Source organism: Plasmodium brasilianum, chromosome 8 (genome assembly GCF_023973825.1).
Source record: "Plasmodium brasilianum strain Bolivian I chromosome 8, whole genome shotgun sequence".
Classification (NCBI taxonomy): Eukaryota; Apicomplexa; class Aconoidasida; order Haemosporida; family Plasmodiidae; genus Plasmodium; species Plasmodium brasilianum.
Window position 1 is genome coordinate 579,574 of NC_090121.1, and position 27,411 is coordinate 606,984.

At 25.6% G+C, this 27,411-nt stretch overlaps 8 protein-coding genes across 8 annotated transcripts; 4 read left to right on the forward strand and 4 right to left on the reverse strand.

Moving 5' to 3' along the window:
• Positions 1-58: 58 nt before the first annotated feature.
• MKS88_002304 (ribosomal protein L43) lies at positions 59-1,225 on the reverse strand (the record flags this gene model as incomplete). The annotated part of the gene is made up of 3 exons (XM_067215303.1): positions 59-130; positions 424-738; positions 1,199-1,225. 3 exons carry the CDS (start codon positions 1,223-1,225, stop codon positions 59-61), a joined length of 414 nt encoding a protein of 137 aa, XP_067073742.1.
• A 988-nt stretch (positions 1,226-2,213) lies between these two features.
• Positions 2,214-3,074, forward strand: MKS88_002305 (PI31 domain-containing protein; the record flags this gene model as incomplete). Its single annotated transcript, XM_067215304.1, has 1 exon — positions 2,214-3,074. The coding sequence occupies one exon, from the start codon at positions 2,214-2,216 to the stop codon at positions 3,072-3,074; it is 861 nt and encodes a 286-aa protein (XP_067073743.1).
• A 979-nt stretch (positions 3,075-4,053) lies between these two features.
• Positions 4,054-9,861, reverse strand: MKS88_002306 (DNA2/NAM7 helicase; the record flags this gene model as incomplete). Its single annotated transcript, XM_067215305.1, has 1 exon — positions 4,054-9,861. One exon carries the CDS (start codon positions 9,859-9,861, stop codon positions 4,054-4,056), a length of 5,808 nt encoding a protein of 1,935 aa, XP_067073744.1.
• A 5,029-nt stretch (positions 9,862-14,890) lies between these two features.
• MKS88_002307 (succinate dehydrogenase subunit 4) lies at positions 14,891-15,678 on the forward strand (the record flags this gene model as incomplete). Its single annotated transcript, XM_067215306.1, has 2 exons — positions 14,891-15,162; positions 15,606-15,678. The coding sequence occupies 2 exons, from the start codon at positions 14,891-14,893 to the stop codon at positions 15,676-15,678; spliced, it is 345 nt and encodes a 114-aa protein (XP_067073745.1).
• Positions 15,679-15,858: 180 nt separating this feature from the next.
• MKS88_002308 (MORN repeat protein) lies at positions 15,859-18,485 on the reverse strand (the record flags this gene model as incomplete). Its single annotated transcript, XM_067215307.1, has 7 exons — positions 15,859-15,907; positions 15,975-16,072; positions 16,415-16,521; positions 16,749-16,838; positions 17,047-17,169; positions 17,357-18,070; positions 18,308-18,485. 7 exons carry the CDS (start codon positions 18,483-18,485, stop codon positions 15,859-15,861), a joined length of 1,359 nt encoding a protein of 452 aa, XP_067073746.1.
• A 285-nt stretch (positions 18,486-18,770) lies between these two features.
• On the forward strand, positions 18,771-20,819 carry MKS88_002309 (ankyrin-repeat protein; the record flags this gene model as incomplete). The annotated part of the gene is made up of 6 exons (XM_067215308.1): positions 18,771-18,839; positions 19,056-19,092; positions 19,267-19,334; positions 19,620-19,886; positions 20,321-20,393; positions 20,770-20,819. The coding sequence occupies 6 exons, from the start codon at positions 18,771-18,773 to the stop codon at positions 20,817-20,819; spliced, it is 564 nt and encodes a 187-aa protein (XP_067073747.1).
• A 1,283-nt stretch (positions 20,820-22,102) lies between these two features.
• Positions 22,103-22,963, reverse strand: MKS88_002310 (eukaryotic translation initiation factor 2 subunit beta; the record flags this gene model as incomplete). The annotated part of the gene is made up of 2 exons (XM_067215309.1): positions 22,103-22,178; positions 22,374-22,963. 2 exons carry the CDS (start codon positions 22,961-22,963, stop codon positions 22,103-22,105), a joined length of 666 nt encoding a protein of 221 aa, XP_067073748.1.
• An 809-nt stretch (positions 22,964-23,772) lies between these two features.
• Positions 23,773-26,948, forward strand: MKS88_002311 (dolichyl-phosphate-mannose--protein mannosyltransferase; the record flags this gene model as incomplete). Its single annotated transcript, XM_067215310.1, has 10 exons — positions 23,773-23,791; positions 24,467-24,527; positions 24,897-24,956; positions 25,174-25,218; positions 25,297-25,402; positions 25,701-25,761; positions 26,003-26,124; positions 26,293-26,438; positions 26,587-26,692; positions 26,886-26,948. The coding sequence occupies 10 exons, from the start codon at positions 23,773-23,775 to the stop codon at positions 26,946-26,948; spliced, it is 789 nt and encodes a 262-aa protein (XP_067073749.1).
• Positions 26,949-27,411: the final 463 nt, after the last annotated feature.

Consider the following 27,411-nt stretch of genomic DNA (forward strand, 5'->3'; position numbering starts at 1 on the left):
TTTTATGACATCATGATTTAAGTTTAAGCTTTCTCTCGTGTATTTTGGTAGTTTAATATTATTTTTTTTTTTTTTTTTTTAAATAAGAAATGGCATTCAGCTCGCTGTATATGCTTGGGCACCACAGTCCCTAAAAGAGGGGAGGGAAAGTAAAAAAAAAAAAGAGTAAAATGATGCAAAAAAAAAAAAAAAAAAAAAGCAGTAAAACAAAGCAAAACAAGTTAGCACATTAAACAAAAACGCAATGAAGCAGTGGTAACGGAAAAAGCAACATAATTTATTCATCGAAAGGAACGTTAAAAAAAAAAAAAAATGCAGATTATATTCCTAATACGTGACTTCCCCTTAGTCTACATATATAATGGCATTTACATTTTTGCTAGTTGCTTATATTACTTGAATACTTCTTCTATTTGAATAAACCTTAGGCCCTCCATGTTTTAAAAAATCGGTATTCCCAGCACTATCTTTGTATAAGTTAATAATATCAACGAGGTGCTTAGATTTTACATCTTTTAAAGATATTTCATATTTGCTGTTATTTATGTATTCAAATATAGCAACTGGTTCTTCATACTGCTCATGATGAATTTCGAAATTTAAATGTTTATTCTCCTCCTTATAGTCAGGTAAAATAAATCTTAAAAAAAATCGAACATTTCTGCTGCTGTGTCCTGTTTCACTGTATTTCAATAAAACTTTTTTTAACTGATACACGCCATTCGAACACATATTTCTCTAAAATGAAATGGTGGTAACGTAAAGTAGCGGCAGTGGAAAATGGCGGTAATACATCACTATTCTGTACGAGCATATGTGTACGTAAATAATACACCTACGTATGAGTCTGTAATACATATATACATATAAATAAGCGTGCATTCGTATATGTTTATGTATTATTCGTACATATCATTATATTTTTTTCTTTCGTCCTATTTTTTTAGTATTCATCTGTCCCTACACACGTCATTTTTAACATAACAGGCAACAAAATGAATTAAACACAAAATGTTAAAAAAGATACTCCTTTAAAAAATTTATTTTTTTAACATTATATTTTTACAATAAAACAGTCTCATATTTAAAACACATTACAAAAAAAAGAAAAAAAAAAAAAAAAGGTTAATTATATAAAATAAATAATTCTTTTTCAGGATTCCTATTTATTAATTTGTAAACAGCTCGATTTAATTACTTGAATGTTGCAATACTGTGACCTCATTTTGATAAAAAAAAAAAAAAAAAAAAAAAAATTTCCTTAAAAAGCGATTTTCCTTGGTCAATATCCTCAAGAAATTGATAAACGTGTGCAATAATTTTGAAGTAAACACATAATTTTATGGAAAGAAAATATAAAGGCTTAAAATTATGAGCACCGCAAACTTCAATTGCATTGTTATTATTTATTCACTGTGTACTATGTACTGGGCATGTATATATATATATATTGTTTTTTTTAATTGTTAATAAATTGCTAAAGTGTTAGCCTATTAAACTGTTTAGCTGTTAAACTGTTAAGCTATTAAACTGTTAAACTGTTAAGCTCTTAAGCTCTTAAACTGTTAAACTGTTAAATCTTTTTGAATCTTTTGCTGATATTTTTTCTCCCCATTGTATTATATAAACTTTTGTAAAAAATTATATGTGAAATGATTTTCAAGCCTTTGCTTATTCAGTAATATTTTACGCTTTTTTCAGTTAATTCGTTGATATTACATGGGCCCATATGTTTACCTGTGAATATATATGTACTTAATTACGTATGTATATGTACCTATATGTATGTGTATACTTATTATTATCTATTTAAAACTTTTTTTTTATGACGTTTATTAACCCTTTGCATGAACACATTACGTCCGGGAAATAGTTTCGGAAACAACAGCGAAATAGAAACTAAAGTTCGTCCATTTTTTTTTTTTTTTTATCCAGACGAGTTGTATATTTGTGCAAATAAACATTTATTTATATATATACAATACATATATATACATACGCATATACCAGTTTAGCAAGACGTCTGAAGACTAAGTCGCTCGTCTGGACACTACTGTTCTCAGTTGCGTCGCATTTTCGTGTATAACATTTTAACAGATTTATTTTGTTATATTCTTTTTTTTTTCTTATATCTTTCCTTTATTTTATTTTTATATTAATTTATTGCTTCATTTGATCGCTTCATTTGATCGCTTCAATTTAATTCGTGGAAAATGAAAAGACACGACACGTTTAAGGACTTAATAAGACTACATGACAACTTAAAAAAGGAAGAAATCCTGGCCTTGTTTTTTCACAGCTGTATTTTGAACAATTGCTATAATTACATATTAAATGAAGAAAAAAAATATGCAACATCAAATAATGAGAAAATAAAAATTTCAAATGGCTATATAAAATATACACAAGGTGATGAAAAGGACCAAGTTTTCATAAGTAGAATATTAATAGATCCCCTATGGAGAAAGAGTTCAAATAATTACAATTTTACATATAAGTCTACACAAAATGATGATACATATAATTTAAATATATTAAAAATAGAAAAATCCTTAGTTCTTCAAATAATTAATACTGCACAACCATCTACTGTACATACTGTAACAATAAATATGAACGAGTACATAAATAATACCAAGGAAGAAAATATAATAGACAAAATTGAAGAAACTATAAATATAGAAAAATTAGAAAATATATTTCAAAATCATATATTAAATAACATGAATAAGACAAATGTTTATAATACCATGAGAAATAATAATAGTCTTATTATTGAGTCAAATATACAAGAAACACAAAAGGAAAATATGTTTAAAGCGAAGGAAAGCCAGTTTTTACAAAATTTCACAAATGACTATTTTGATGATAAAAATCCAACAATAGAAGGAAGGAATTTGATACCAAATTTTAGAAAAGACGATTCTGTTTTGAAACCTGATGGGTTATTAGTAGGACCAAATAATAAATTTTTTAGCCCAAAAAATTTACGGTATGATCCTATGGGACCTTTCGGAAACGAGCCCAATGCTGATAACAAACCTTTTGAATTTCAGAATAATTTCCCCTTTTAATTTTTTTTTTTTTAAATGTTTATATACTGCGCATCGCACATGTAAATGTGTAGTATGCATGTGTGTATTGGTGGGCGTATGTTTGTACGTTTGTGTTTACGTATGGGTTTTGCAAATGTGTGTATACATGTGTGTAAATATATATGTGGGTACGCATATGCAAACACGTATGAAAACTTTTTTTGCGATTCGGAACGTGTTAAATGTAACAAATCCTACGTGTTAATTCGGAAAAGAAGTTTTGCTTTTTTTGGCATATGTAAAATGTGTACCATAATTTTATGATAAAATTGTGCACTATTCATTTTTTTTCATTTTAACTGATGTGAAGCGAGAAGCCCCTGTGCCTAAAGAGCATTACGTTATTTTACCAAATGTCTTATTTTATTTTATGTTTTGTTTTGCTTCATGTTATTCTATTTTATTTCGAGCTCCATTTTATGTATTTTTCTAGAATGATGATGCTTCTCATTTAATGAGCTATTCACGCTGACACAAACAAGTGAGTGATGGCAAATCAGTGCAATGCATGACAAAAAATTTATTACCTGAAATTTTAGTAACTCCATATATTATTATCCTTTTGTTAAACTTAATCATTATTTTAATTATAACTACTACTCTGTGGTACGCTTATGCACATATGTCAAATGGTGTGTTAACTGGTATGTAAAATGGTACGTAATATGGTCTGCAAAATTGCATGTTAAATGGTGTGTAAAATGGATGTTTGGAAGAATAAAATAAATAAGCAAACTGATATGTTAAACATATTAACAAAGGAAAAATTTTCAAAAAATTGTTTATAAAAAAAATAAAGTAACATTATTATATCCACATTATTGTAAAGGAAAAACAACAAATTTAAAGAATAATTATAGCTAATACTATTTAAAAAAAAAAAAAAAAAAAAAAAAAAGAGTATATAAAAAATAAAATGCTGAAATATAAAAATACAGTTACTAATTTTGTATAGATATTATTTAAATAAAAATTTCGAAAAATTTGGTAGAAATATTTGCACTGCTGAAAGTAGTTTCTTATCCGTATTGCACTGGTTTAGAAGCATGTCCATAAAGTAATTGCTATTTTTTAAATATATATTATTTTCTTGCAAAGGTGAAATAATTATGCTACACGGAATATCCTTCTTGATATGTTCACTGTCATAACTTTTTTCTGTCTCATTGTTTGCACATGATTTAGCATTCCCATATTTTTCATTTTTTGAGTTGCATGGTAATAGAGATGATGAAATATCAATCTTTTTTAGTTCTTCTGAATTGTAGCTACTCATTTTGTCACTCTTAATCTTCTTTCCTGTTAACTTGGATTTCTTTACAGTTATTATGCTACTGTCCAGCATTATTTCTTCTTTTTTCCTATCCGTTTTTCCTAAAATAGAATTATTCCTATTTTTCCCGTCATCATATGTCACATCTGTGCTTATACTTCTATCCTTTCCATCTTCTTCCACGTGGTCATCTTCCACATGGTTACCTTCTTCTACGTAGTTATCTTCTTCTACATAGTTTTCTTCTACGTAGTTATCTTCTTCTACATAGTTATCTTCTTCTACATAGTTATCTTCTTCTACGTGGTTATCTTCTTCCCTTTGATTTGCTTCCAGATTTAAGACATTCGCTTTTTCTGAATCATTAATGCACAACTTTTTTAAAAGGTTGATTACATCGTTCTCGTTAACTACGTTTCCAATGTTCACATTCGTTTCGTCGAAATTATTGTAAGCGTAGTTTTTGTTGTAATCCTTTTCACTTTTAGCCTTATTTTTTATTTCCATCTTTTCACTTCTCTTAATTGGGTTGGTATGAAGTGAACTCTTCAATTTAGAGAGTTCACTTTCATCTTCACTGTATTGTGAAAAAACATTATACATAATATGCTCATTATAAATAGAATTTTCTAATCTTTTATGAATTAGTTGAATATTATCATCAAATTGAGCGCCGTCTAATATTTCTTCTGATATGTTTTTCACCTTGGAAATTAATATTTTATGATCAATTTTAATGACCTTATTATTTTTTTTATAATGATTAATAATCTTATTCCATGAATCGCACTCTTTTAAATATTTGCATTTTCCGAAAATAAATAAGTTACACCTAGCCCTGGTAAGAGCTACATTCAGTCTTTTTTCATTCGTAAAGAATATATTCGAATCATCTACTTCTTCATCTGTATAATATTCGGAATTCCTTTCATTTTGGTCCCCTTTTTTGGGCACACATGCTTTTAGTTCATGCTTCTCTTCTGTTTTTAATGCTTTTTGTAGTTTCTTTTCCTTCTTCTTTTTCTTATGCTTACTCCTTATATATCCTGTGGTTCTTACGCATACAAATATTATAATGTCTTTTTCCTTCCCCTGAAAACCATCCACGGTCCCAATATCTATGAAATTCGAAATATTATTTTTATACCCTTTTTTTTTAAAAAAATGATTTAATTCATTTTCTAGAAAATATTTTTGTATAGCATATGGAGTTATGATACCAATTCTTTTATACCATTCATACACATTTTCTGATGTAAAAATATAATGTAAGAATTCAATAAAATGAATAACTATTTCACTCTCTTCAACATTTACATATGATGTTTTTATTTTCTTTTGGATAGAAAAAGGGATATCGTAAAATACAGTATGTTGCAAAAAGGGAATAAAGAACCATTCTAATATTCCTTCATTTTTCTGACACAAAAATAGTTCAGGCAAATTTTCCGGTAATTTACCAAAACGATTTTCCATATATTTAAATAAATTAAAATTAGTTAGAGTATTATACATTTTCTCATTAACCGTATCGTCTTTATATCTTAATTCATTAATATATTCGTTTATTTTATTTTCTTTAAGTAAAAGAGATAAAAAACTAGAAGCATCAGTTATTTTATTCATGTAATAAAATTTGTTTGGGAAATAAGATATATCTGGGTGCATTCTATATTGTATGGATAATAAATTATATTTTACCTTATTCATCTTATTTTTTTTTTGTAATCTTTCAAAAAGAGATCTACCATATTTCCCTTTTTTAGCTAACATTGAAAATACTGTAGCTGATAATTGATTTGGATCACCAACTAATATAATCTTATTACAAGAAAAACATAACGGAATAAGTATATCCAATTCAACTGCTTGTGATGCTTCATCTATAATTATAGCATCAAAATGGTTTATATATTTTCGTATATTCGTATTGAAACAAGAAGATAAAGTTGAACAAATAATATTTGATGTTTTTAAAAGGAATTTTGTAATTATTACATCTTTCTTGTCTTTATTAAGAAAATAAAATAAACGTTCTTTGAATTCTAGACTAAACCCTAATAAATCTGTGCTTATATTACTACCTAATCTTGTAACAATTGGATGAAACAGTTCACCATTTTCATCAAATATACCTTCATCTAGAGAAATTAATCTTCTTAATATTTCATCTATTGCTGCGTTTGAGGGAGCGCAAACTAGGATCCTTTTACTCCTTATAAATTTTAACCTGTTTATGGGTTCTTTCTTCATGTTCTTTAGTTCGTCGTTACTATTTCTGTGTGTAATCCCACACCCTTCTCTGCCCTTTTCCATTTCTTCTGCTTCTCCTGCTACTGCTTCTACATTTTGTGCTTTTTCTTTTTCCATCTTTATTTCTACTTGCTTACTATCAATTTTGCCTTCCTTCGTTCTATTAGCTGTCACAAGACGATTTTCTCCCCCGTTTGACAGTCCATCCGCTGTACAAGCTTCTTTCCAATAGCTACTATACTCTTCGATATCTTGGTATACTTGTGTGTGCAGTATACTATCGTTGATAGAGTAACAAGAGTTGTGACAACTCTCATTGATGACTTTTATTTCTAAAGAATTTTTATCTTTTTTTGCTGAAGCAGAGCTGTATGTATTAGGATTATAAATTGGCTTTATCAATTCTATTAGATTTTTAATCCTATTTTCGTTATTTTTAAAAACATCATCTTTATTATACATACTACTCATGCAACCAGTATTTGGACAGTTTGTACCATTAAGACAACTATAATACTCATTATCATCCGTTTTTGCTAGCTTACTAAGAGCAATCATAATACTAATATGTATCCTACAGGCACAGTTCTTCTGCATGTTGTTACCTCTATCACCGTGAATAACATATTTATTTTCCACATCATTCTCTTTAGGAGAGTGATGAAAAAAATCGTCATATTCTATTGCATCAAAGCAGTTATCGTCATTATAATAGCAGTAATCATTTTCTTTACTATAATTCATCCAAGCATATGGGCTTTTATTTATTTTTTCCCTTTCTAAATAACCATCTGGAGATAATTCTTTTGTACTATTTGAATTACTATTTCGTTTTATTTTATCTTTTTGAAAAAACATTAATGAACTTATAATACCTAAAATTGTAGTTGTTTTTCCTGTACCTGGAGGTCCTTGAATTAACGTAATGCCCCTATTTAAGATGCTATTATTGATAGCTCTTAATTGATATTTATTATAAATGGTAAAAAATTTTTTTTTTAATAATTCAGGGATATAATTGAAACCTTCATACTCGTCCTTTGAATTCTCTACGTCAGTTATATTTTTTATTAGTTCATTTCTTTTAAGAGTATTTTTATCATTTAGATGTCTTACAGTAAATTCTAAGAGATGATTATACTGAAGAAATCTAATCTTATTATTTTCTTTTCTTTTTGGTTTTTCCTCTTCATCCTCTTCTTCTTTTTCTTCTTCGACTTCGTCTTTTTCTTCACTCTTTCTATCTTGTGCTAATTTTAACTGATTTAAGTAATATTTAATCTTCTCTATTAAATGTTCCGTTTTTCTTTCTGCATCATATGGATCATTGTATTTCAAGTCTTCATTCATATCACAGTTATTATAGATTTTGTTTTGTTTCATTTGCGACTCTTCCCCTAATGTACAACTGTCAGTTGTGTTTGTCTTTTCCTGCTCTTTCACTCCTAATGGCTTGGGATCTATGTGATCATCATCGCCATTTTTGTAGTAACTTTGGCTGCCACTTCTACTTCTACTACTGCCACTTATACTTCTACTACTGCCACTTCTACTTCTACTACTGCCACTTCTACTTCTACTACTGCCACTTATACTTCTACTACTGCCACTTCTACTTCTACTACTGCCACTTCTACTTCTACTACTGCCACTTCTACTTCTACTACTGCCACTTCTACTTCTACTACTGCCACTTCTACTTCTACTACTGCCACTTCTACTTCTACTACTGCCACTTCTACTTCTACTACTGCCACTTCTACTTCTTCTACTACTACTTCTACTTCTTACATTGCCACTTCTACTTCTACTACTTTTTCTGTCACCTTTACGATAATTTCCCTTCCCACCTACATCTATGTCAATAATTTCACGCAAGAGGGGGGAGTATCTAAAGTAAACCAAACAGTTGAATTGGTGAAGAGTAGTAGTTAAGTTGGTCACTTTTGAAATGCGAATAAAATAATCATTTAACTTGTTTTTAGTAAATATCTCATACATAATGCATTTTCTTACTTTATCAATAATATCAAAATTTTGATAACTCGTATTGAATCTTATTTTAATTGCTTCATTGTCTTTTGAAAAGACGAAACCTAGTAAATGGCGAACACAGTACTTTCTAATCATGTAAATTTCTTCATTCGTTACATCACTTTTTTTTTTCTTTTTTTTGGAGGAAAGTGTTTTGTTATTACATGTGTTTTGCTTACTTGAATTAATCATTCCAAGTGATGTTGTATTTATATTTTCACCTTCACAAAACGTATTCAATGTATTTCTTTGTTTTTTACTTTCCCGTTTACAATTCTTTATTTTACTACAAACCACTTTAGCACTTATCTGTATAGCATTCGTTTGTTCAAATAACAAATTTTTACGCATTATCATTTTACTTCCTAAAAACTCATCATCTATTTTTTCAACATATGATGACTTGAACGAGTTTAAGTATGGAAAAAATGTGTCAAGTCGCTTTTTTTTATCATTTTCCCGTTTATAATTGAAACTATTTCCATTTTGTATCTTTTTATTATTTTCTATTTTTTCTGATGACTTCAATGGAATAGTACAAAACCTATCTGCTTCATTTTTTTCCGTTATTTTTGGTATAAATCTTAGCAGAATAAGATCACCAATATGTATATTATCATAAAGCTGCAAATTATCACTACTATATGCCAAATTAATATCAAATTCAGAGTCATATATATATCTTATTTTATCATTACTATTACTCAGATCTAATTCATATTCTCTTATATTTCCATCTGCTTTGTTACGATTTATCATTTGCTGGGTTTCAATTAAAAATAATGGAAAATAGGCGTGAAAATATTCTTCAAAACTTTTGAAAATGTCCGGTAGGGAAGTACAAATATTTAAATCAATTTTTAACCTATTTTTTAACGCATATATATTTATCTCTCTTTCATTCCTTAAACTAATGTAATAATTCCATCTTAATATTATATCAACTAAAAAGTAAGAGACATCAAAATATCCTTTTTCTAAAATAAATGTCCTACGTATTAATGTCAAAATGTTTTTATTCGTTTTTTGATAAGTTCTACAACTATATTCTTCTTCTTTATTTAAGTCATAACTTTTCGAATTCAGAAATTTACTTTTTATATTCTCTTCTAAACATTTAAATTCATTATCTTTGTTATATTTCTCGAATATATTCCAATTGAAAAAAACTTTAACAAAATATTCATCATTCCATTTTTCCCACATTCTGTCCTTAACCAACTATTTGGTGTCATAAGACTTTTGTGCAGTACACCACAACAGCCAAAAGAAAAAATAAAATAAAATAAAATAAGCAAAAAGGAAAACAAAACAAATTAGCACCTGTTTTTATGCTAGCACATGTGCATATAAAATATTATAGGCATATTTTTACTATAAAAATGCCTCTTTTATGCATATGAAAAATAAACAATTATATCCCTTAACTTTAGTTATAGTCATTCAGAAAAACTGTTCACCTTATTTAGAATTGCGGAGATTGTGGATATTATTCATTTTGTGCCTATATTAGATTACTCCTTATTTTGCCCTTTCTACCTTTTCCCCCCCATTGGTTTTGAACACATATATATATGTTGTATATATTACAAGTATGTATATATATACATTTATATGCATGTATATATATAGATATAGGTATATATACATGGATATATATATTTACATATATATATGTTGTATATATTACATGTATGTATATATATACATTTATATTCATGTATATATATAGATATAGGTATATATACATGGATATATATATGTATACATATATGTTTACATATGTAAAGCTGTTTTTTTATTGAAAAAACGAAAAAGATAACTTATAAGTGAACGTGTTTTTTTAAAAATACTTTTTCGCGTTTCCCCTTTAAACCATAATTTTGTTAATTTTAATAATTTTGTTTTTTTACTTTTTCCGTATTAAACTTTTTACATTATATATTTAATTAAAAAAAATAATAAATAAAATAAAATAAATATAAATACATTAATTACAATTTTTTTTTTAATAACAGATATAAGTATATTGTATATATCTGGGTGTAACCAATTCAAACAAAAATACGTTGTTATGAACGTGTACTTTTTTTTTTTTTTTTATTACCATGTATCCATTTACTATTTGTCATTTTTTTTCATTTTATACATTCTCTGGTTCGGTTAAACATTACATTTTGATCAGATCACATATATAGCTCTATGAACAATTAGTGCTTAAGTTTAAATACCTTTGTAACTATTTTTAAATCATTCATCTTTTTTTTCTCTAAAAAAAAAAAAATATATATATATACCGTTGTTTTTTTTTTTTTTTTATTCATTAAACAGGCAAGAAAGGGGTGCAATTTTTCTTAAAAAGAGAAAAAAATAATAAGATAATAAAATATAGTTTAAAAGGATTTTTTCTAAAATACTTTTCCCTCCTTTTTCTTTAACCCAAAATTATTATTTTTTCTTTAAACGAATTAAATGTTTTTGTATTACATTTTAGGACAAAAAAAAAAAAAAATAATAAAATACACACATAAAATTACTATTCTTTTTTAACGGGTCGTGTATATTTTATATAAGGGTGTAACTATTTTAAATAAAAACATGTTGACAACAGTAAACATATATATATATTTTTTTTTTTTTTTTTGCCATGTATCATTTACCATTTACCTTTTTTCTGATTTTATATATGCTTTGTTATGGTTAAAAATTACATTTTGAACAGTTCACACACTTAATCCTATGAACATTTAGTGGTTAATTTTTAATACCTTTGTAATTGTTTTTAAATCATTTATTTTTTTTTTCTCTAAAAAAAAACAAAAAATATACTGTTGTTTTGTTATTTAAACAAGCGAAAAGGGGTATAATTTATTTTTAGAACAAAAAAAAAAATAAATAAAAGAAAGCACAACCGGGCTAATGGACAAACCGAATTGCTACATATGACACTACATCAGTTACGATATCTTATTATAACGTTTACTCTTGTTCAAAGGGAAGCTTGAGTATTTTTGTGGATTAAATCATGAAATTACATTAATATTTTTAATTATATTTCTGTTTTCCTCTCTTTTGAATGTGTGTTGAAGCAGGTGCTTTTTTATAATGGACATTTTTGTTGAAGGCATTTGAAAAAAATGAATATGACTGGTGCATACTTTTTTGCGCACCTTACAACTATACTTTCATTTATATTTTATTTTATATTATTGTTTTTTAACGACGTTTTTTTTATAGTTTTTATGTTAGGAATGTAAAAATTTCTTAAGATGTATAGGCATACAAAAGCCCATAAACATATATGCATGTATATACGCATTATATATTTTGTATTTATATTGACAAGTATCATACTAAGCACATTTTTCAAATTACATATTTTAAGAACAAGTTTGAGTTAATATAAATTCTCATGTGGAATGAAAATTGCTGTACATAAGCTAAACTGAACAATGAAAAATATATACATAGTGTTTTCAAAGTTTTTACTCAAAATAATATCCTCATTTAATTTTATTTTGTTTCTTTTTTACATGTGAAAGCCTTTATATTGTAACAACATCTATTTGATCCTTGTGTTAATAACACTATTGTTCATGGCCAATTTAGTTATTCGGTTATTCCACTGTTTTGCCATCTTGTTATTTATGCGTAAAAATATTTAAAAATATTTCTTTTTGAATATTTTTTATTCGGTTACAAAATTTTTTTTTTTTTTGAGTTTCGTTTTCTAAATGGCGCAATTATGATTCCTATTTTTCAGTTTTCATTCTTATTTTTATTTCAATTTTAGTTTTGGGGGTTTTTCCTGTGCTTGAAAAAATATTATACAAATATTCCGTCGAATAAATTATAATTTGAACTCAATTTAAACCTGATATTCACAAATTAGTGTATGTATTTCTTAATATATAAATTGTATAAACAAATAAAATGGTAAGTTTATCTTTTTTAAAATTTTTTGGAGGAAATAATGTTATATACATATATATATATATATATAAAACATTTTGGTTATGTAAAACCTATCTTTTTGATTATTATGTATAAAGAATTTGTAAATATATAAATACTTATTATATGTGTTAATATTATGTTTGTATGTACTATGTAAGTATGTACTATGTATGTATGAATTGTGTATATATGTATTGTCTATGGATGTATTGTGTATGTATGTATTACAGGAGCATGTGTATATGAATTTATGCATGTTTCTTGTATAGACTTGTCAATTTAACTACTTTATATAAAAAAATTACAACACCTCGTAAAAGTACAGGTGGACAGCACGCTGATATTTGGTGCTTCTTATGACTTAACGAATTGTACATAATATTTTTTAAAAGATTATCTTATTTTTTTATAGCATTTCTTTTTCAAATGTTAATGTCAAATGGAAACGATTTTTATAATAATAAAAAAGGATGTAAAATGGGAAAAATTAAAAAGTGATAATAAAAAAAAAAAGAAAAAAAAGATGATATTGGAAAGGAATATGTTAAAAGTACAATTAAATTAGAGCATAAATTTTATTTTTTTAAAATAGGGCATTTGTCTAAAGCGTATATATTATTATACACACATATATATATATATAATACATATTTAATACGTATTCAATGCATATATGGTACTTGTATGATACACATATATGTACATACTTATACATATATAAGCATATAAAACCTATTTGTACATATGTAAGTTTTTATATATGCAATTGTTCTTCTTCATAACAAATCAGAATGGAATAAAATAAAATACTTTATCATTTTCAATAGAGAGTATACACTCTATACGTTGTATTAATGTATCAACCACTTCTTTTATAAAAAAGAAGAAAAAGTATATAAATATAATAATGCTACTACTATGTTTTTTTCTTTCATCCTAGAAGCAATATTTCATTCAAAATGCCACAACAAAAAAATGGAGAAGAATATAAAAACAAAAAAATAACTTGATAATATGTAGACTAAAAATTGTATCTTCTTTTTGTGTTTGTACTGTAAAAAGTGTATTTCAACAGATCATCAACAACAGGAACAGGAAAAGGAACAAGAAAATTTGTATAATAAAATTAGACGCTTATTATTTTTTTTTTTTTATTAATACAAATAATATAATATTCCCGTATTTTCAATTAAAATAAAGGAATATAAAAAACAAAAAATAATAACAAAATTCTTACGCATACATATAAAATAATTACATTTATTTTTATTTATCAGGTATTATTTTTTATCTTATATAAGAAAGAAAAAGAACAACGTCTGCTCGTCGTATCAGCATCTGTTCGATAACAAAAAAAACAGAAAGAACGATAAACCGTTATTTCATGCATATATATATATATATATATATATACATACATAATTACTATATTTTACGTATTGTTAAATTAAATTTTAAAATAAGTATAAAATAAAAGGATATATAATAGTAATAACACAATACAAAATTATACATACAACAAGAAGTATAATATGTTAAAAAAATACATTTGTTATCATTTCTTTAAACGGACATTATGTATTCTTCTAATTAAGAATAATTTTATTCTACAAAAATTAATTTATTATTTATTGAAAAAAATACCATTCTTTTGAATATTTATTTTTTATTTAAAAAAGTTATAATTTAGTAATTATAATAATTAAATTGTTGTTTTATTTTATATGTATTTTCAACTTCCATACATTTATTATAAAAAGGGGACGAACAAATAGCCCTTACAATTTTAAAATAATATATATATATATATAAATTATATAATATATATACATACTTGTGTACGTAAGTATATTACATACATATGAACAAAATATGTATGTTTATGAATTACATTTTGTATATAATATTATTATATGAAAAAAAAAAAATATATATATGTATATATATAATACAAAAAAAAAAAAAAAAAGAATATTTTTTTTAATTAATTTTATATATTAACTTTTATTGATATTTTTAAAAGTAGGAAGGGTTTAATTTATAAGAAAGTATTTGTATAAATATTAATGTAAATATTTTCGTTAGAAATTATAATTTTTATCGTGCCTAAATCCAATAATATTTAGCTGTTATGTATATATATATATATATATATATATACATAGTATTTATACATACATATTGTGTTTATTCGTACATACTGTGTTTATATATACCTATTGTAAATTTATATATACATATATATAGCTTTTTTTCTTATAATTTGAATAAAGTAAAAATGAAGTTCAAATTGCCGTTAGGGAAGAAAAAGAAGGGGTTTGAATGTTCAATATTTGGGAGTGGTAAATCAGTTCTAAGTAAACTTTTCGGTAGTGGCATTGACAAATATTTTAAAGCTGTAAATATTTCCATTATTTTAATGTTTGTAACAGTATTGCATTACATTTATTCTTTTAATATAAGAAATGTAAAGAATAAGGATCGAAATATATTATATATGTACTATGGGTTTTTAGTTTGTCTCGTGGGGTTTGCTATTAGTATTAATTGGTAAGAATCACATATATAGAATGTTTATATTATGCAAACGGTACATGCTATGTACATGCTATATATATAAATATGTTTATCTGTATGCGCATGCGCTTATGTATACGCCTATATATGTAAATTATGTATATTACGTTATGCTGTAAATATATGTAGAGGATGAGTATGCAAATGTATACAGTTTGTGTTACACGTCGAATGTCTGCACAGATTGTGCTTGTATGTTAAAAACATGCATATATATACAATATACCCATATACATGCATATGTACATACAAACATACGCATGTATACATATATACATTTATACGCATACACAAATACACATGTGATGTATTGTCATAGAAGGATTCCCCTTTAGTACATGCAGCATTTCCGTAATTATATGTTCTTTTTTTTAAAATTATTTATTTTATTTTTTTTTTGAATTATATAAATGTAGGATCTATTTCGAATATTCCAAAAATAAGAAAAAGAGTTTTTCTCCTTTAGACGTTAAAAGTAAAAAACAGTAGCTGTACATATGTATATGTTTGAGTACATTTTGTTTTTGCATTTTATCGCCTTTTTTTGTGTTAAAAAATTGGGTAGACATTTTTTTCATTACGAATTTATATCATATAAATATATTTACATCATATACACCCATAAACCAACGCATATACTTATTCATATACTCATTCATATATACCCATTCATGTACATGCAACTTCGCATTCATTTTTCTCATCATTCTTTTTTCCCCTTCAGTGGTTAGCAAAAAAAAAAATTGAAAATATAGTCTTTGGTTACATTTCTGAAGATCTCTCACCTGGTAGAAGTTATGTACAGTGGCTTATATATTAATATGCTGTTTGTACCCTTATCGGCATTTCCTTTTTTAAGCTTTTTTTTTTTTTCTTTGGAATTCTGTGATTAAATGTTTTGTGTTTTGTATTTTATAATATATGTATGTTTTATATCATTTTTTTATTTTTATGTATTATATTGAAATACATGTATGTTATTAATATAGACCTCTTTTTATAGGCATTTATTTTATTATTAATTTTTTTTAATTTTTGATACGCGCTTATGTGTTTTTATGTGCATATGCATATTGTACATAATTGAGGGGGGATATATATTTACTCCTCCTCAAAAAAGTATAAAGAATTCAATATGTAAACAAAAAAAAAATGTAAATTTTTTATTACATTTTTGTTACATGCTTGTTACATGCTTGTTGCATTCATGTTATATTTTTATTACCTTTTTAACTTCCTGATAATAAACGTTTAATTGTGTTCTGTCCTTCAAAACCCATATGCCTTCCCCCATCGGTTTGTTGTTTTTAAAATTCCCAACAAAATAATTTCCTAAATTGAAAAATGGGAATAAGAATTATTGATAAACGGTTAATGGTGAACGGTATATGGTGAACAGTGAATGGCGAATTGCGAATGATACGTAGTGAATTGTGAATATGCAATTTTGTTGTATATAGATATGTTATTATTAACGTGTTTACATTGATAAGTGATATTATATGTACGTACGCATAGTACATAGAAAAAAAAAAAAAATAATAATAATAAGTTTAAACCATTTGGCAAAATCCATTTCCCATATGATAAGAATCCGTCTTCCCAATACCCTTCCAATAGGCTTCTGCATTTTTTGTATATGTACTTTCCTATATTTTACAAACATTAGTGAAATGTGATTTTATGTAGAGTTTAAATTAAATTGCACATATATGCATATATATACATACACAGATTTATGTATATATGTACATATTGATCTGTAATTACAATATGTGTATTCTATACATTAAATATTGAACGCTCAGTGAATTAACACTCATAAATATATTACAACATAACAGTACATTAAATTACCCCATCCATTTTTTTTCCCGAATTTCCAACTACCCACATATATATCCCCATTTTTATACAACATCATCCCATCGTTATGTTTTAAACCGTTGGCATAGTTTCCATAGTAGTAATTCTTTTGTTCTGCTTATGCGCAATATATACACATATATATGAATAAATATATATATATATTTAGCGAATCCGTCCCCTTAGCAAATACATATATATATATATACATACATATGGGCTTATATAAATACATATCTATATGTAAATATGCATATTTGCACATAATGATATGTCTACGTGCTCGTACTCATGTAGGTACCTTCCACAGGACTGATGCTGTTTTTTTTCATTTTGGTTTGATCCAAATTTTTCATAAGTTTTAATAACTTCTTAGAAAACTTTTTTTTATTTTTATAAAAATCTTTGTTTTCTTTATGGTCATATTCATAATATTCTTTATCGTCATCCTCATAGGCGTTAATACCATCGTTTTCGTTGTTTTCGTTGTTTTCGTTGTTTTCATCGTTTTCATCGTTTTCATCGTTTTCATCGTTTTCATCGTTTTCATCGTTTTCGTTATTCTCGTTATTTTCACTGTTTTTTGAGCTCTCATTGGTATTTCCTTCGCTCGTGTCTTCACTGTTTTGCTCATAGTCACTTTGGAAATCTTCACTTTTCTCGTCCTGACTTTCGAAATTTTCGCTCTCTTCTTGATTGCTCTCTTCTAGGTCGCTTCCTTCATAATTGCTCACTTCTTGGCCGCTTTCATCATTGTTGTTTCCCTCCTTTTCACTTACATTATCTTCACCTTCCTCCTCACTTCTACTCTTTTCATTTTCCTCATCACTTACTCCGTATGCGCTTTGCTGTTCTTCGCTATCACTTTGGTTTTCTTTTTTAACATGACGTTTACTTAATTTTTTATTTCCTTTTTTTTTTATGTTGTTACTATAATAATAAGTGCCTATACCATTTTTCTTGCCATGTTCATATAATCCTTGATAAAAATCACCATTATGATAACTGTACTCCCCTTCAAATAAAAAAAAAAAAATAAATAAAATAAAAATATTTCTGAATTTCACTATTTCACTATTTCACTATTTCAAAATTTCAGTAGTTCAATAAAGTAGGGAACAGACACGAATGAAATGCATTCATTCAAATGAATTCCTTTAAGTATATTCTTCTAAGTTCATTCATGTATGGATATTCTCGCATGTGCATTCCTGCATGTGCATAAGTGTAATGTATAAAAAATGTTAGCAACCATATCCATGTTTTTTTCCCAGTAAGATATTTCCGTAATACTTTTCTTTTGTCTTCAAATTGTTATGAGGGTAAAATATCACAGTCCCTATGCCCGTGTAATTTTCCAACGAATTTGACGATTCCCCATTATCTTTTAACAGTTTTATTTTATTTCTCAAAATTTTTTTTGGACTCATTTCGAAGTTATTATAATGCAAAAATTAAGGCACAATTCTGGATTTTGTATATGACATTGAAAATATTAGAAGCCTTGATTTTTGCTTTATTATGTGTGTGCATATATATATACATATATACGTACGTACAAGCATACGTACAGACATACGTACTTTTATACACACGTACAAACACACATTTCTTTGTATATCTATGTACATAAAGAAGTAATAGTAATTTTATTTTCATATTTATATATGGGAGAGCATACATACATATTATATAAAAAAAAAAAATAATATCACATGACTAGCGACCATAAAAAACGGGAAAAAGAGAAAGAAATATTACATAACAAAGAAATACCAGAAATAGTTATATATATATATATATATATATCATAAAAAGACAATTTTTTTAAGGACCCTTCTGATTAATTTCATATGCAAAATGCTCAAATATAATGGCAACTGTTAATATTAATATAAATAGATAAATTCCATAATATATGCCATTTCGCATTTTTGATATATAAAAAAAAAAAAAAAAAAAAAAAACTCTTTAAATAATACATATTTTTCTCCTTATAGGAAGAGAGAGTAAAAATGCTAGTTGCTGCAAGAAAAGGTAGAATTATATGTTTACGTTTTCAATTAACATTTTTATTATATTACTGCTATAATTAAATGTATTCCTTCATTTTTATTAGGATTTTTAAAAAAAAAAAAGCATACTAAGCATATACATGCATTATTTTTTCACCTCTTACCATTATGAATATATATTGATATGCTTTAATAGACATTTATGAAGATGTCATTGCCTTGTCTAAACTGCAAATTCCACTAGGCGATTACGTTCAACCCCCGGTAAAATGGAAGAAATAAATGTTCGTTTAATTTTATAGGATAGTGGGCATTTATATGTGTATATGGCTATTTAACTGTACATAAGCACCTGCACAGTGCTTGCAGAACAACAAAATTTAATAATGAGTATGTAAAAAGAAAATGTAAAAAGTTATTATAAGTGCAAGACATAAGCTTCTTATAAATAAAAACGTACGAAATACTTTTTTCATCTTTTTCTACTTTTTTCTGCTTTTTGTTCTTTCTATTCTTTTTCTCATTTCCTTTTTAATTTTACCACGCCAGCATAATAGAACAGCCTTCTGGTACAGTTGTAGAAATGGAAATTTAAAAATAGCTAGAATAATTTTAAAAAAGGGGAGTAACATAAATCATAAGGATGTTAATGGGATATCACCCCTTCATATTTGTTCCAAATACGGACATACACATATAGCTAAATTTCTTATTGAAAACAATGCCGATATAAACATTAAAGATAATGTTAGAATGAAAAAATTATACAGTAAAAATTGGCGCTTTAACAGATCAATGGGAAATATAAGCGCACATGTAAATGTACATACATAAATATATATATATGGGCAAAAGAAGACAAAATATAGCATAACGCATAACATTTTAATAAACAAAATAAATCACTTCCACATGTTTCTTCATTTAAGGAAGGACAAACCCCTATATTTTACGCCATAATAAATAAACATTATGATGTAATGTTACATTTTGCTTTATGCTCAACTTGATAACACTCACATGGGGTGTACCCTTATGCATATAAATACATATATATATATATATATATATGTACATAGACACGTGTACAATTGTGGTACGTTTGTATGTTGGCACGTGTACTTTCATATGTAATTACATGCTCGTATGTACTTATAGCACTATCAAATCTGTATCTTATTCTTCACTTCATACAATTACACTTTTATCGCTGCTACTAATTAAATAGTATGATCACTGGTTTTTATTAGATTGTTAAACTGTTAATAGAGAGCGGTGTTGATGTGAAAATGAAAGACCAGGTAATATTAAATCTTGTTGCTCGTAATTTAAAAATATGTGCAACTAAAGTAAAACAAAATGTATAACTATAATTGTAACATTCATTATATATATATATATATATATATATATATATATATCGTCCATACTTTTTTCAGAATAATGCAAGTGTGTATGATTACGCGGACTTCACTGGAAAGACAAAATTATCCACCTATATATTATATAAAAGTTCAAGAGAAAAAAAAAAAAAAAAATACATACAAATATATTATTACACACACAGACGCACTCATATGTATAACCATAGTTACGACCGCTAACTAGCTCTTTATATACGCGCCTTAACATCCCTTAAGCTTTATTTTAAATTCCTATTTATTTTGCACATTTTTTTTTTTTTTTTTTACTTTAATAGGTAACGAGATAATTGTTAAAGATTCAAAGGGAGCGTTAAATATAGATTAAGAATATTATACAACGATATAATGGCGAAATGGTATAATGGTGTAATGGTATAATGGCATGATGGTATGATCACATGATGACCTGTACAATTTCATCAGAACAATTAACAGTTATCAGTTACTTGGGGAATTATGTTTCCCATCATATTTTCATAGTTTTTAACGCAATTTAAAATAATATTTTTAATTAAATTTGTAATAGGAATATTTAAATGGCGATGTTGTGCGCATTGGTGAACATATATACAACACCCGCAGGTGTGTATATGTGAATAAATAAATAAATATATGTATACATACATACATACATGCATAAATAAATACATACGTTTACGTTTAAACTTAAAACAAAAATACATGCATTCATGAAAAGTAGACTTGGTGTAATTAAAAAAGAAAAGGAGGAAATGTAATTTATTATCTTATGTATTATTGCCTGCGTCAGACGTATATATGAATGAGTGTAAACATACATATATTTATATATAAAATGGTATTATCATATTAACAAGACTTTTTTCGCTTCTTATTTTTAAATTTGCAAATGTATACACATACGTATATGTATATACATATACATATATATATATACGAGACAAAAAAGAAAAAGGGAAAATTGGAAGAACTTTTTAATTGCGCAATACAAAACATCAACTCTGCATAAATAAAAAATTATAAATATGTCTCAATATGCATGAGTAATATAAATTTACATTTGTATGCTTACGTAGGAGTGGCATAAAAAATAGGTATGCGTAGAAATATGCAGAGATATACATATACACACTTTTTTGGATTTTATTCGTAGTAATAGACTACATAATAAATTGTAACATAAATATATAATTTGTATATTGCAATAATAAATACTGTTCTGCCTCTTTTTTTTTTTTTTTCCTTTTTGCTCTTATAATAATTGTTACAATACTGCTAATTCGTTAGTACTTCACATATGTATATATATTTATATACACGTATATATGTATGTACTTCATAATAAATATAATTATTTAAAAACTAACAAGCTAAACTAAATTTTATACAAATGAATCTCAGGGTATATTTAAAAAACAAAAAATGGGCTTTTTTTATGCTTATTTTATTTTATATTTTTTATTTTGGGGTCATAAAAAAAAAAAAAAAGAATGTTTTATGTGTATTCTTTTTTTTCTTTTTTTTTTTTTTTTGATATAATTATACAATTTTTAAGTTATATATATATACATATACATATATATATATATGCTTATAAGTTTATATGTTTATAAATTTACACTTTTAACCTTAATTAATATGCTTTGCTTTCCTTCTTTCTCCTCTTCCAAGTGCATGGAAACCACTCTTGATAGTAGTAACGGATCTGAAAAAAACAATAAAGCGAGAAAAACGCAAAATAAATGGTGTTGTACAGCAGGCAGTAAAACATAACAAACGGATAAATAAGAAGCATACTGGAATATATGAAGTTTGCGTTAGTGGGGGATTTGTACAACATAAAAAAAATAAACATTTAAAAATGTATGTTAAAAAGAAAACAAAAAAAAAAAAAGGTAACCTTTTGGCCCCACAAGCATTGCAATGTTGATGAAAAAGCCTAGTCCTACTATCCTTTTCCATTGCTGTATTAGGACTTTTACACATTTGACAAGTAACATATTCAGTTATATATTTTCTTAATAATGCTTCAATATGTTTTGGTCCATATTTTCCTTTTAACACTAACTGCCCTTCTCCTGCTATGGACCCTTCTGTTCCTAATTCTGCCAAAACAAAATGAAATACATGTTCTTCATTTCTATTCATAATTGTACAAATATCTTTAAAATTAATCCATGCTACTTTTTTCGAACCGACTCTAACAACTTGTGGTGGTTTGATTGTATACTTTTTTGATATACATAAATCTATATTATGCTTATTAACTAAGACTTGTATCCTATTTAGTAATTCTTCGTAAGAGTATATTTCACCTCTTTCAAATACTTTACCTGTTCCATCTATTATAACTTCTTCTATTTGTTCTGTTATCTCTTTTTTTTTTTTTTTTTTTTTTTTTTCACCGAAATCGAACAATTGTTGTGCTTCATCATTTACCTTGTCCAAATCTTCAAAAGCCGCGCTTGCATCTTCCACTTTTTCTTCCATATTTAAATGCTCTACGCGCGTGTATGTTTGCGTATGTGTGTGTATATCTATTTATATATTTTATTTTTATTTTATTTTTATTTTATTTTTTATTTTTATTTTATTTTTATTTTTATTTTATTTTTTTTTGAGTATATTATATCCAAAATTTGATATAAAATGCCCGTTCAGCCGTAATGTGAAAAAGGATGTTTATATCTGTTTAAATTTTTTAGCAAACAGCGATCTACTATTTTTATATTTATATGTGGATATATGTTTGTATATATAAGCTATTTACTTATTTTAATATTTCCCACTTTTTTCAGTAATACATATTAGCAAGTACGTACATATACATACATATATTTTTTTTTTTTGGTTTTTTTTTTTTAATTACTGTATACTTAATATTTTAGTTTCACATAGAAATGTTCTTATTTTTAATTATAACATAGAGAAAACTCGAATAAACGCGAAAAATGATCATAAATATGTATATAAATATACATTCATATACTTTATATATGTTATATAAATATACATTCATATATTTTATATATGTTATATAAATATACAATTCATATATTTTATATATGTTATATTTATATATAATATATATTCGTAAATGATGCATACGTATATATAATATGTATATATGTATGTATGTTTCTTTTTAATTTACAATGCGTTCATGCTTACTAATCTTGAACTTATGCAATGACTTAACTACAAATGGTAATATGGTATATATATTCTTTTTCAAGTATAAAAAAAAATATTAAAAATGAGCACAAAAATGAAATCAATGAATGAACAAAAAAAAAGAGATGGATAAAATGAAAAACGGTATGGAAATATTATATATATATATATATATAAATATGCATATTTATATACATAATTGTGTACATGTATAATATTAAACATACGTACTTTCGTAAATACATACATAGTACATATATAAATACGTACATGTAAATATATATATATATATATATACACATATAAATGAATAAAACAAATGAGTAGGGGCTTCCATAAGATGTGCGCAAAAAATCTAAACAGTTCCTTTTATGGGGTTTATTATTTCAATTCAGTCGTACCTTTAGAAAAACATTCAAAAAAACAGAAAAAATTTTAAATAATATTACTTTATCTACATATTATATAACGTTTGCAATAACGTATGCCCCTAGAATAAGAATCAATAAAATTTTAAAAAGTTGGTGTACATTCTAAATTTTAAGTTTTTCTTTTGAAAAACGAACAATTAAAAAGTTTTAAGGTGTTTTTAAATATGCTCTAGTGCATTTCAAAATAAATCAGGAAGGGGAAAAAAGAAGAAAAAATATTTTGCGAATAATTTTGTGCATATATCAGAAAATAACATACATAATATATATAAATATATATATAAAATATATGCACTGTATAATGCCCCTCTTTTTTCTTATTATATATACGAGCATTCAGAATGATTTTATTATATTTTTTTTTTTTGTTTCGCTTCTTTTGTGCTAGATATAACAGATTACGTCAAACTATCTTTTAAATTAATTTCTCCTTTTAAGAATTTTTTATAGTTAAATAATTGTATATATATATAATACACTTACATTGTTTTTCATTCATTTTTCTTGTTATTTTATTGTTTTAATGTTTGGGAGTTTACGGGACCACTTTATTTTATAATTATTCTTTTTTATTGTCAATTTACTAATTCTTTTGTTGTTCTTTCGAATGTATTATTTGATATATAAATAAATATATATATATATAATATAATGTAATATATTACTTAATCGTACGAAGAAAGAAGAAAAATTTAAAGAGCTCCTCAAAATTTATCTGAATTATAGAGTTAATAAACTAATATTAATAAGATGATTAGTTATCACCTTTTTGCTTTTTTTTTTTTTTTTTTTTTTTTTTTATTTTTTCATGTATATAGTTGTTTCTATGTAACAGATGGTAGCTCTATAATTCTAGAGAATATTGGAACAAAATACAAGTAATATTATATACTTTTTACTATGACAAAGAGAATAATAATTTTTATATACATTTATTTCATGTGAGAAAACTGTTCAAGTATGCATGCCATTTTGTTTGTTCTTGTATTCATCCTCTTTATGTTCGTATCCATATGTCTTATTACACACCTATTTATTTATGTTTTACATTTGGCGCTTTCATTTAGCTCTTGCATTTTTCCTTTTTTTTAATAGACTTTTTTCAACAGATATGAAATGGGGAAGTGGGTCAGGGAATCAGTTAGTGGTAACACATTTAAAAGTGAAAAAAAAATAAAAAATAAATAATATTGGTAATGATGATTATAATATTGGTAGTAACGATGATAATAATATTGGTAGTGATGATGATGATAATATTGGTAGTGATGATGATGATAATATTGGTAGTGATGATGATGATAATAATAATAATAAATATGTCGTACACTCTAATACTTAAAACAATTTAACTTCTCACTTTAAAAGAAATTTTTTTTTTTTTTTTTGTTATAAAGTATGCATATAAGTTTATGTACATATGTTTATATGTGTATTAAAAGAGAGATACCTTTTTTACTGTTTAGTTGTGTAAAAATCTTCATCTTGTTCAGTAAAAGAACAAAAGTTTTATTATATATGTTTCTGTAGTTATAAATATATACATATATATACATATGTGTATTACGTTTATGTATGCATAACTGCTCGTATAATAAGTACATGAATAATTTTTACAAAAGACCGCAGTAACTACCAACAAGAATGAGGAGGATTTATTGTGGACAGTTAACGTTTACGAAGGTATAAAGCCAAAAAGAAAATTAAAAAAAAACAAATAATAATAATAATAAAATAAAATAATTTGGAAAATTGAGAAGAAAAAAAAGTAAAATAAGCGTATGTATACGCAACATTCGATGAAAATGTTATTTTATTTTATTATTTATTTTATTGTTTATTTTTTTATTTTATTTTATTTTATTTTTTATTATTTTATTTTTTATTATTTTATTTTTTATTATTTTTTTTTATCTTAATATAGAAGGGAAAAGTTTTACAGGAAATAAAATAAACTGTGATGAAATTGTTACATTAAAGCATGTAAAGTCTAATGGATATTTAATAGGGTCATCACATGATTCCATTTTATCGAACAATTATGAGGTAATAAAAAATGTAGCTTCTGCATGTGTAAGGGGCATGCATATGTACACATAATACAAGTACATGCATATATGTATATACATATACGTACATGATGTGGTCCCCCTGAAATATTCCATACAAGCTGTTGTATATGTGTATTATGTACGTTTCTGCTTCTTTTAATAGTTAAGTGTTCATCAGGATAACTCATCGGGGAAATTCCAAGTAGTATGTGAAAATAAAAAAAATAAATCATATTGGAAATTGGGTGAAAATGTTTTTTTGAAAAATATAAACCATAATGGTTATTTGTCTACTAGCAAAAATTACGAGTAATACCTTAAGATGAAATATTCCATTAGAGATTGCACCTTCGTAAATATTTTTACACATATGTACATGTACCTATATATGTATATCTTTACACAACGTACTTTCCTCTTTACATGTTAATACCTATTTGTTAATTTGTTATTACAGATTCAATCAGTATAATTGTTATAACTGCCCCATTTTGTATCATTTGGAGGCTTGCATTATGAAATACAATAATCAAAAGGACGATCAGAAATGGAGGGCTAAATCGGTAAATAACAGAGAAAGAAATATTATTTACATATGCGCATGTGCACCTTTTTATTTATGCATATATGTAAGCAGTGGGTGAGAACACGCGTATACAAATTTGGACATATGCAAATATATACATATATATATATATATATAAATTTGTACCAATGCACATGAAACCAAAAATTTTTTTAACTTCAAATTTGTAGGGGGTAATTATATCACATTTTAATTATGATAAAAGTGAGAAATATACTAATGATGAACTTTGAATTGTTTCCCAATTTTTTTTTTAAAAATTATGTACAAACATGTATTATGGAAATCTTGTAAATTTAGAATGTTTACATAGAAGTTCCTTTTTTTTTTTTTTCATTTTATTTTCCTCTTTTCTATTCCTCTTTTCTATTCCCATTTTCCTTTCCTATTTTCCTTTCCCATTTTCCTTTCTCATTTTCCTTTCCCATTTTCCTTTTCTATTTTCCTTATCTTTTATACTTTTCTTATTACCTTTTTTCCCATATATATTAATTTTTTTTTTTGTATTTCCACCTTAAACAAATAAATAAATAAATTAACATAATTAAAACATAAAATTTCGCAGTCGATAAGTTAATCAAAATAAAACAAAACAGTGATAATAAAAAATAAGGTAAAGGCAGGGACAAAACGTTTGGCTAGCTTCAAAAGAAAAAGAAAAAAAAAAAAAAAAATATATATATATATATATATGTG